At 40.6% G+C, this 12,087-nt stretch overlaps 1 protein-coding gene across 4 annotated transcripts in view; it reads left to right on the top strand.

Moving 5' to 3' along the window:
- The window catches only part of DCLK1 (doublecortin like kinase 1), a 352,247-nt gene that overhangs the window by 278,019 nt on the left and 62,141 nt on the right, over window positions 1-12,087 (top strand). For all 4 annotated transcript variants that reach the window (XM_009426862.5, XM_522657.8, XM_003314115.6 and 1 more), the window contains 2 exons: window positions 6,302-6,386; window positions 9,361-9,469. In XM_009426862.5, the coding sequence (XP_009425137.1) occupies window positions 6,302-6,386; window positions 9,361-9,469 (194 nt within the window). The remainder of the gene's footprint in view (window positions 1-6,301; window positions 6,387-9,360; window positions 9,470-12,087) is intronic.

The raw sequence follows: 12,087 nt of genomic DNA, 5'->3' as shown, positions 1-12,087 counted from the left end.
AATGTGCATGTGTATGTAAGCATGTCTGTGTGTGTATTTATACAAGCTATTTCTTTTAAAATCACTGGATAAATATATAGTTTTAAAAATAAAGTTAATTAAAATAATGATAATAAAATACTTGACTCTAACTCAGAACAAAAATCATAATATATTTCATTTCCAAAAGGATAGAAAAGGATGTTAAAGAGGATAGGAAATTCTGCTGACCAAGCTAGAAAAATATATACATATTTTTCTGAGACAGAGTCTTGCTCTGTTGCCGAGGCTGGAGTGCAGTGGTGCGATCTTGGCTCACTGCAACCTCCGCCTTCTGGGTTCAAGCGGTTCTTGTGCCCCAGCCTCCTGAGTAGCTAGAATTACAGGTGTGTACCACCTCATGCAGCTAATTTTTGTATTTTTAGTAGAGACAGGGTTTCGCCATGTTGGCCAGGCTGTTCTCGAACTCCTGACCTCAAGTGATCCACCCACCTCAGCCTCCCAAAGTGCTGGGATTATAGGTGTGAGCCACTGTACCCAGACGAAAAAATATTTTATATTGCAATTACCATTTAAGTTCCGAATTCTGGTTTTAAATCTAACATTTTTACTAGTTTTACTTTAATCTTCGAATTACATTAACTTTAATTGGTTCTCTTTATTATTTCCATGATAAATGTCCACAGCAATGATCACAGCAAAATATAATCCATGTCCATAGCAATAATCATTGGAAGGAATGTTTCCAAATTTATAAAAATTTCAAATTGTAGTTGCAGTTTCTTAATATAACCAGAGTTTAACATAAAATGTAGCAGGTGCCTAGAAGACTAGTGAGCTCCCTTCATTACAGGTTGAGAATCCCATTTGAGGAGTAAATCATGGAGGGAATTATTCTATCCAGAGGAAATACAGTGGATGACTTCCTGGGCTGCTTCCAAACTACGATTTCATGAAGGGTGTAACTCATGAGAGGAGGCTTGTGACTACCCAATGACACAAGTCTCCTTGGGACAAATGGTTCAGATTATCAATTTATAGATCTTGGCTTGCATGAGTATAGTGATTGGACAATTGAGGCCAGAAAAACTACCCAATACAACAAACGGTACAGATCTAGTTGTAACTAAGTGCATTTGTCTTTGAAATCTTGGCTCTCGTGGTTTCACTAACATAGCCATAACACCACTGTTTCCATTCGCGTTTTCTCCTCCTTTCAGTAAACCAACTTCATGAGTAACAGTTTTCTAGTCTTTTGAAAAAATTATCCAAATCTTTATGATAACATTTTACATTTTTCAGTATTCATTCTTACTTATGCTCATGCTTATCTGTGCCATAAACTTTATTTAGGCTGAACGTACTACTATGAAGATTGCAGACAAAGGAATTTGGAAAAAGCAGTTCCTTTGTGCCTTGTTTCAAATAGTGGAGCCTTATTAGTAATTGCAGAGTGATGCCTTCAACTTATTGTTCTATACCCAGTTGGGAAATAAATAAATGTATGGCTTTTCTGTATCATATAGAATTCTGTGGGTTTCAAGCTCTCTACACCAAGATTATTATTTAATTTTGTTAGAGATTATCTTTAGAGCTTCTGTGGATCTAAAGTCAAGATCACCAAGACAACTGTTTGAGTTTGTTAAAAATGTATTGCTTGTGTTTCCTTTATAAGATTGATTCAGAAATCATATGACAGTGATAACTTGATTTCTAAATTATTTTTAACCATTTTTCAAATCAATATCAACTCAGTAAGGTAATAATTGTATGCCAAGATAAAATGTGAAGTGGAAATGGTGCAATTATCCAGCCAAAGCTAAAGTTGTGTGGTGAGATTTTTCTACCTTGATTAGATCAATTCTCTTAATTGGATATTTTCAAGACCTTTATGCAGCATGGACCCCAGCTGAGTGACAACATTAATACAAATGGCAAGAGTAACTCACACCATTTAAAGTGAACTCTTTTCCACTACACAGTCATCAGATACATCTTGATAAAATGTGGTTAGGGTTGTTATGTCAGCTTTCTCACTTACTTCAAAAAGTGTGATATGTTCTCCATCTGTTATATGATCCCAAGCTCAATAGCTACACTTAGGGTGTGTTCTTACTTAGGGCAGTGCTTTTATGAAGGTGTGCCATAAAAGCATCCAGGTGCCAGCAACCTGCCCAAATGGTTCCCATTAAATCTGCTTGGGGGTGATGACATTTCAAAGGTCACAACATCTCTCAGAGCAGCTAATTGCCCTAAATTCTAAAATAACTGTACATTTTGTACTGTACACCCAGATGCCTTGGAATTAGCGAATTGAAGCAAACATAAAATCTTGTTGGCATGTGGACTATAAAATGGTTTATCTGCTCAGAAAAACCAAAAAGGTAAATTGATTTCATTTACAAGCAATGAAAAAATATAGGTGGGCTTTTCAGCATCCGTTGGTTGTAAACAAAGGCTGGTTAATCTCATTAAGTTAATTCTAAAGAGCAGGCACTTACACATTTTGCCTTTACTATGTTCGAAATCCTTTCGTTGGACTTATGGATAATAATAGAAATGTTCCAGCAGGGTCTAAGTTAGTCTATTTAGGTGGTTTAGTGAAGAATTGGTGGATTACCCAAAGAGCCATCCTGATTACTGAAATGGCTTCAACTGGGAGACAGAGCAAAAACATTAGGAGACCAGATCAGAATCTAAAAGATAACAGACTGGAAGGATATTAATGTAATAAAGATGACATTTAACGTGAGGAAATGTGAAGTCCTGGACTTGGCCCAGGACAACCTTTCAAACACACACCAGGGAGACATGACATAGCTGTGGGCTCATTGTAAAGGTGAAATGCTATGGCCTCATCCACATAAGCCAATAAGATGTTGAAGTGAATTAATATTCTATTCATGAGAAAGAAAACCCTATCCTTCTCTGCTTTGTGCTAGTCAGAGCACACCCAGAATATTGCATTCACTTTCAAGCACCAGGTTTTTTTTTGTTTTTGGAGAGACAGGGTTTCACTATGTTGCCCAGGGTGGTCTTGAATTTGTGGGCTCAAGCAAGCCTCCTGCCTCAGCCTCCCAAAGTGCTTGGAAGACACAGACGGAGACCAGTAGCTATTTTCAAACACCTAAAAGCACTGTCATGTGAAAAGTGGATTAGACCTGTACTGGGCAACTCTAGAAATCAGAGATAGGACCAATAAATGGAAAACATAGAGGGACATAATTTCAACATAACTTACAGAAGAACTTCCTTTTTTTTTTTTGAGATGGAGTCTCACTCAGTCGCCCAGGCTGGAGTGCAGTGGCGTGATCTCGGCTCACTGCAAGCTCCGCCTCCTGGATTCACGCCATTCTCCTGCCTCAGCCTCCCGAGTAGCTGGGACTACAGGCGCCCGCTACCACGCCCGGCTAATTTTTTTTTTGTATTTTTAGCAGGTGAACTTCCTTTATTTTGCCTCCTATTAATGATGAAGGGCTGCCTCAGGAAGTAGTATGTTCAGTACTAGAAGTATTTGGACAGAGGCCATCTGACCACCCACTGGGATTTCTGTAGGGGGCATTTGGTCTCTGAATGGAAGTGGGGCAGAATAGGTAATATTTAAGGTCCATCCCAACCCCCCAAACTCTTTGAATCAGCGAATGGTCACCATCTTGGAAAAGTATTTAGTATTAACTATCTTACTTCTTTGGGAAAAAAGAGATAATACTATTAGAAGTTTAATACATTTATTTTACTCTCTTTGAGCATAATAAATAAAATGAAAGCTTTCCATTTTCAGAGAACTCTGTATGTCCGTAAGTACGTTTTTCTCTTGACTGCCCATCATCTGTTACTCTCAAGCAGCAGAAAATTTGAAATGACTTGGGATACATTTTCAGAAACACAAAAACACAGTTGTAACATTGAAAATAAGCAGTTATAAACATAAGCAAACTTGTGTTAACCCTACTTTTTTTTCCTTTTTTTTTTTTTCTACCAGAGCCTAAAATCCTTGAGAGATTTTTGTTCAGAAAGCAGAGAAAACCCAGCTGGCATTGTGACAAGCATTCAGGGATCAGCCATTTGGTGGCACTGTTAAATCCAATTCATTAGTTGATAAGGCGGTTGAGTGAATAATAGCCCACAAGTTTATAGAATGTTACAGTTTAAAAGATGTTTTCATGTACTATGGGTCAGAGCTCTGTATCGAGTACCTGATGTTCTTACTAAAAGAACAAGCTTTTGGGACTGAGTGTCTAAATTGTGAACATCTTTGCTAGGAAACATGCTACTGCTCTATTAATTTGGTGAAAGAATGTGTCTTTGTATTCTAAATTTAAAACACCACGTGACAAGGCAGCACCTGCCAGCCTAAACCACACCATGTGTCTCCATTATGAAATACCATTTGTGCTGCTGCTGGAAGAAATTCAAGGTCCAGAAAGCCCAGAAGAGAAGGTCTACATTGTAGACATTTACTTAGTGCTTTTCTGTTTGGAACACCATTATGTCTGCAGCAAAAACAATGACCCAGAGGATGAAGGATCTCACTGTTCTGGAAAACACACACCTTCCCCTCAAATGTGGTTATGTTTATTTTCTTCGGTTATTGACATAATAAATCTGCCTTGTGTCAGCCTCATACTGCAATATTATAAACACAAGGTTTTCACAAAAAGATGTCCATCCATAAAAGTCAGCAGAGGGTGGCTTAGAAGCTCCTACATTTATAGTCCCTTCCACAGAGTGGGTTATGGGTACATAGTGTCACACTAAGAAAAACTCTGTGTCAAGGTGACAATCTCAATCCGTTTTTGTAGCCTGACATATGACAAATGTGTGCTGCTGGTTACAAAAGATAGAAAAACAGCTCAAGTCACCAGACTTACTGAGGGGGGATTTTTATGGTATTGGAAAATAATGGGCACATTACACAAACTGTGTAGTATTCAGGGGTATACAAGGGTCATCTCTCAACTTTTAGCCTGTTCTGTAGAAAAGCAGGTGTACTATTGCTATTACTTTAACTTTCATCCCAATGGTGTCAACTGTGAGCTTTGATGAACCTGACCAATGGGACATGCTCATCTTAGTCACACCCAGGAAAACGTTCTGTGATGTTTGACTTAGATGGCTCTGCAGTGACTTAGGCAGCATTTCCCCAACTCTATTAATCTTTTTAATGAAAACTAAAATCTTTGAATCTCCTATGCAGGATACTGTAGACCATAATGAAATTACATCAAACCTCTTTCCTTCTACTTTGTACATACTTTAAGGCTGAATGGGTTGGGGAGGAGGTTGAAGGGAAACAGGTAAGCAGAGGAAAAATAGGTCAGCTTTGCTTCTCGCCACCTCTTCATTATTAATTCAACTACAGATGCTCTTTCCCTTCTCTCTGCTCCACAGACAGCCGGCACCACGAGCCAATGCCGCCCGCCCCCTCACCGCCTCCTGCTCCCATCAGGCCATCCAAGTGGATAAACCCAGGGAAACAGAAGGAAGATCTTTTAGGACAAGCTGTGTTCACTATTTAGAAATAGCATTGAAATGTGCAAATTGTTTTCTCAGGAAATAGATGCAGAGATGGAAACATTCATTGTTAAAGTACTGCCCCATAGCCAATCATAATATTAAATATTTGGTACTGTTTTTTCCTCTGAGCTCTCTCATACAGTTGTTACCCTGTTTGCTTTCATGGATCTTGGGTCAAAATCAAACAAAATTACAAGGCCTAGGCTTTTATTGTTGTCTTTACTTCAGACTTATTATGTAACGTTTAACAAACCAATAACCTACTCAGTGCTTATGTTTTGATTTCAAGATGGAAATGACAACCCCACTCTTTAACCTTTCTCCTAAAGTTGTGGTAAGGTGGAGCATTTAATTTTTTTAAGGATATTTTATAAAAACAAACTGAAGAGAAATGTTTTCTGTCAGAAAAATAGAAATAATAGTGGATGGGATCAGTATGGTGCCACATTTGAGGGCCATTTGCCGATAGTCTGTGGAAGAGTGAGGTGAGATGCCTGGACTCTGCCAAACCCAAACAGCGAGCTAAAGGACCCTGATTTTGAGCAAAAGGAATAAGAAGTCACGGAACATTCAAGTTCACAATAACCAGCTTGATCCTGTTATCACAGTCTATTCTTGGTTAATAGGGAGAGAGGGAGATGTGGCCCCAGTTGAATATGCTGAAGGCGTCTTTTTCCAAGTGTTAAGATCAAATCCTCCCTAGCATGGGCAAAGTTTTCTCCTGAGATTCCGGGCTGGGCACGGTCCCTGGAAACTTAGGCATTCCGACCCAGTTTTTGAATTACTGGTTTCTGTTCCCCTACAGAGCTCTCAGCATGGCGGCTCCTCTACGTCACTTGCGTCCACCAAAGTCTGCAGCTCGATGGATGAGAACGACGGCCCTGGAGAAGGTGATGAGCTTGGGACTTGGTATCTGAGGAGGCAGAGGATGGGTTGGCTAAATTTACTCCAAGAAACTGTGGCTTCTCAAGCGGAATGACATGGACAAGGCTGAGCAGCTCCTGAGGGTCAATCACAAGGGGATAGGGTTGAATATGGTGCCCACCAGGGATTGGTATCTGCTCTGTGAGAATGGGAAGGGGAAGTTGGCCCATTTCGGAGACATTTCCCATCCTCTGAGGGCATATGTATCCTAAGAAGGCCAGCTATTGCCTGCTTTGGAAATAAGAGGGGATCGCTGGGATCGTGGCTGCTTTTGTTTTCCCAAACTCTGTTCACTTTTAGTGTTACTTTAAGTGAACAAAGGCCAAATTTAAAGACAATTTATTCTTTTGACTGTTGTAGTCTCACAGATGTACTCTAAATTAAGTGAACTCAATACATGAAATATGGTTTTACAAAAAGAATTGGTGGAAATTGCAAAAATATCCTTGAGGTAATTCACTGCAGAATGTCTCTGTGATGTGGTCAAATGATCAGGATTCCAGAAATGACTTTTTCACTAACTCACTGGATTGTTTTGGACGAGCATTTTCAACTCTCTGCGTCTTAGTTCCTCTCCTATGAAATGGAGATTGTGAATCACACCTATTTCCTTCCTGAAGGCTGTTACCAGGTTCAAATCAACTGTGGGGAAGTATTTGGAAAAGATAAAAGTGATACCATCAAGCCACTGTTAAGGAATCTGCTTCTCTTACTTGTTTTAAATGATATGATTTAATTTTTTTTCCCGAAAAAAGTACCCTTTGGGAAGTGCTTTTATTATATTAAGTGAAATATGTGATTTACAGTATAATTATTTTCTGACTACAATGCAACATCAGAATTTTTTGTATTTCCAGAAATATGAAATTCAGCCACATAGAAGTCTCTTTTGTTCCAAAGTGTTTTGTATCCTTTGAATGAAATGAAATGGTTCTTGATTTAAGCCTTTGGCTAAGCCTTTTTTTTCTTTTCTTTTTTTTTTTTTTTTTTTTTTTTGAGATGGAGTCTTGCTCTGTCTCTCAGGCTAGAGTGCAATGACACTATCTCAGCTCACTGCAACCTCCACCTCCCAGGTTCAAGCAATTCTCCTGCCTCAGCCTCCTGAGTAGCTGGGATTACAGGCGTCTGCCACCATGCCCAGCTAATTTTTGTATTTTTAGTAGAAATGGGATTTTTCCATCTTGGGCAGGCTGGTCTCAAACTCCTGGTCTCAAGTGATCCACCTGCCTCGGCCTCCCAAAGTGCTAGGATTACAGGCATGAGCCACCACACCCAGCCTGGCTTAGCCTTCTTAACCAAAAGTGAGAAAAGGTACCTTTTATGAATAGTCAAGGAAAAAAAATCCCAAGCCACGTGCTTTGAATGGGTGTCTCAGTGAATGCTCCCACCAGAAGGCAGAATGGAAGTACCTTCTTCCATTTCCCACCTGCAGGGTCACACTTGTACCCAACAGCCAAGGAGGGTTCCTTTCTTAGCCACATAGTAAAGAGCCTTAAGATTGTGTCATCTGGGAGCTGTTTTGTAAATTTGGGAGCTGTTTTGTAAATTTGGGTGCTTTGCAGTAGACAAAACTCCCCTGGCTGAGTCCTTCAAACAGAGGCAAAATTGTGGCTTCTTTAGAGGGGTGAGATGGGGTTAGGGGGATTGGCTGCAGCCCTCACTTTATTCTAGAGACCACCTAGATGGCTTCTAGCAGGGTAAGAGGGAAATGTCACCTATAAAGGGGTGAAGAGGCTGTACCAATGCCAAGGACAAAAGTAGCAGCAGCAAATGTCCTACATTTGTTCAACACTTTCCAGAAATTTCATCCCCTCTAGAATTCAGATTGATGCCAACTGAGCATCATCATAAATCGAGAAGAAAGGCCCTCATGCAGATATCTGATGATTATGAGTCTCCAACCATACAGAGCAAGCATGAATACAAAAACTACTAAGAAAGCCCATTCACCACCTAAAGTTTTATTTTGAGGAGAGATGTTTAGTCTCAGTTTATGACGAAAGGTCGGAAGAGGAGTGCATTTAGAAAACACACCAGGGTTCCATCACATTTTGCATTCAGGTTGCCTGAGGGAGAGCTGGGATTTATCACTTTAAAACATGTACATTTTAGAGCCCAGCTATAAAAGACTTTTTACACCCTTAAGATGTTAAAGGTTATTCAGTATATTTACGTGACCTAACTGTGGCTTATTTAGTTTTATGGCCTTAGATATTTAAAGCATTATTAGGCATTTGTAAAATATTTCAAAATGCATTTTCAGGGGGAAAATGTGTTGTGTTAGTGGCACTAACATAATTGAAACTACAAAACTGTTCCATTCACAGACATAATAGATAGTGTAGTTTTAACTCAACATCTGCTATGCAGATTGCTGGTGAGAACATTTGTCTAAAGTCTGCTCGTTGATACCGAGGACGGGTGGCCATCAGTGCTTAGTTCATGAGGAATTTTACGGAGATTTCCATTTCAGGATGTAGTAAAACTAAGTGTCCAAACAGCAGGCAATTTTCATGCTTGTACAGTGTCAAGCAGCCCAGAGTCCCTTGCGAACTGCGGTCACCTCCTGCGCCATACATGGGAATGCTATTTTTCTGTACACAGTGGGTATTCAGTAAACACTATTGATCAAATTGGCATGAAGTAAAAGGAGCAAAGCTTCCTCCTGAGAATCCCTACGGCATCAGAAAACTCAAGTTTCTCTTATATAGGTGGGAGTGGACCCCTTACGTTTCTTTTTATTTTATCATTTGTCTTAGTGAAAACTGTTGAGTATATACAATGTCAGCAAGGGTGGGGAGGCAGTTGCCTCACTGTACAGAGAATGACATATTGATTCTGAATCCATTCCAGTCAATTAGATGATACTTTTAAATGTTTCCTTGTGCAACATCTGTGTTCCCTTTTCAACCAATAAAAAAGTATTAATGATTCTTTCAGAAGTGTCGGAGGAAGGCTTCCAGATTCCAGCTACAATAACAGAACGATATAAAGTCGGAAGAACAATAGGAGATGGAAATTTTGCTGTTGTCAAGGAATGTGTAGAAAGGTGAGAAGGATATCATTTGCATCAAACCTTAAAGGTTACATTTGGCGTTATGTTTTCCAAGATTGTGTCTCTATTTCCAGTCTGTGGCACATATGGAATAAGTTAATGTCTCAACCCCAAATGCAAAAGAATTTTTTGCAAAAGAAAGACCCATCTAACAACAGATTTGAAAAATGTAGTGATAACCTGGGGACAATCTATAAATTAAAGACTTTGATTTTTTAAAATGTACTCAGAGAGACGTTGCCAGCTCTTTCAGGTAAGCCTTTTTATTGTTGTTAAAAACCATATTGAATAGTTTTTCTCACACACTTTTTATGACATTTTGTAGAGGTCAGAAAGTTCTTGTGAGAGTTTATGTCTGTAATGCATACTAGCATAGGATGAAATACATACACGATCATCTTGAAAAGCTTTAAAATGCATATGTATTGACCCCAACAGAAGTGGTATTTAATACATTAAGACGTATTAAAATGAATGAACCCGGTACTCTGTGGGCCAAAAGGAAGGGTTTATCCTGAGGTTCTAGATACCTAATGGAGGACGTTAGCTGGTGGCTACTAGATGGAAAAGTGACAACTGATAAAGTTACAACCCAGCTACGGGGGCCTCAAGCCCTCCACTCGGTATCAGATTTGGGTTTCTTTTCCTGAGCAGCTGCTTGCTTTAGGGGAGCTGGTCAGCCTGCAGCTTCTCCTCAGGGCTGGCGGGCAGAATACTGCAAAGTTGGGGGAACTTGCCTCATTCCTTGAGGGACTGTGTCCTCTGGCTTTCTGGGGGCTGGCCTGGGGGGTACACACTTCCCTGTCACCTTTCTTTGCCCGCAGTGGGGCTGGACACCCTGCCCATTCTTAATCCTCTGAGAATCACACTCCTAAACTCCACTCAGAGAGGACGACTGAGGAGAGAAGACAGATGAGAAGGCTTTGGCCTGGAAGATCTAGACCTTGCCTCCTCTACGGGCTTTGATTTAGAAGCACAGGTTCCTGCCATATCAGAGCCGGCAGTCTCTACAGGGCCCCACATCTCATGAGGGTTCTTCATTTGGCCAATAGTCACTTATGTGCTCCTGGCACCCCTTGTGGCTCTTTGGAAGATGCTTCCCCAGCTCAGGTAGCAGAGTCCTCCTTATCGACCTTTGTGCAGAGGATCTCAAACCTTGTTCTACTCCAACATGTCAGCAAGGCTAGGATATTCCCAACGGGGACAGAGACCCAGCTGAGCAGCCACTGTGCATCCAGGAGGGGCACGAGTCATAGGGAGCTTGAAAAATCTGTGAGTTGATGCTGCCAGGCCACCGTTCTCCTCTCTCCCTCTCATTCCCCCACCTCACCACGAAGCTTGGCCATTTGGCACATTTGTGCCAAACATGGAAAATGTCCATTGCATTCCTGGGCCTCACACTTCCCAAAGCAGGAGCAACCTCATTTTGCTGAGCATAAACTATCTACAAAGTCCTTAATTTATGACATTTCATTTAATTAACACAATACTTTCATAATATCAGTATTGTTGTCTCCACGTTATAGATAGAAAACATGGACATGTTAAGCGCCCAAGGTCAGTCAGGTAAGAAGTACTTAGCAAGACATAGGTCCGAGCCCAGCTCCAAAAACCACACTTTTAACCACTTTACTCCACTAATAAGGAGCCTCCCATAAGACTCTGGCTTAGCTGAGCCAAAATCACACACGTTCCCTTTGGCCCTGTACAAATAAGACTAATTAATTTGGGAAAGCCATTCCTATGGTAATGGATAGAAGCGTGCATGCAAATAAATGTGTGCTTATATAATTTTATATTTCATTGATGCTTTTACTGATAGTAAATCTGGCTTTTTTGGGCTTTATTTCTACTGTAGCAGAAAACCCCATTTCTAGCAGATTGCCATGCCCCTGAGCTGTGGGGTGTCTGGTGATTTGCCAGCATCCATCATCTGTTAAGTCTGACATGGTGGCATGTGCTGTTTCTCCTAGCTAGTTCTTGGATTGGGCTGGTGTCTTGGTCCAACAGGACTGGCCTTCTCACAATAGAAATTTCCCATTTCTCCATCCAGAATCAATTTGTTTCTTTCTAACTTGGATTGTGTTTGTTTTGCATGAGTTCACATCTTGGGTCTCACTGTATGAAACTTCAGAACCTAAACACCAGATTGCTCCATGAAGTTAGTATTCGGCTCCTGCTGAACGAGGACATATGGCATGTGCCCTCTGTCCCCAGAGGTATCAGAAAACATTCTTCTAATATTTTCCAGAGGTCCAAGAAAATAAAAAGCGAGCTAAGAATGTTGTGAATGGCACACATTGCTTGCGGGTACATTCTGCTGTGTTTGGAAGGATGAATATGTATTACCAAGGGTGAATATGCCTCTCCTCTGCTAATCATATCCTGTCACAGGCAAGATTTGTCTACAACAATGGACACAATAACGATGTCTTTCTGTGGTCCTGTTCCGGCATAGTCTTTGGCAGCTAGGTCCATTTAGATTTCTGCCCATGCTCCAGGAGTAACTTCTTGAGTGGCCTCTGGGGTACCTGGGACATGCTAAAGGAAGTTAGTGGACTGTGACTTCAGCTGGAAGAGACATGCTCTACTTTGAAGCTGTTTTGTGGAGC

Source organism: Pan troglodytes, chromosome 14, assembly GCF_028858775.2.
Source record: "Pan troglodytes isolate AG18354 chromosome 14, NHGRI_mPanTro3-v2.0_pri, whole genome shotgun sequence".
Lineage (NCBI taxonomy): Eukaryota > Metazoa > Chordata > Mammalia > Primates > Hominidae > Pan > Pan troglodytes.
This window is presented reverse-complemented; position numbering and strand designations above follow the sequence as displayed.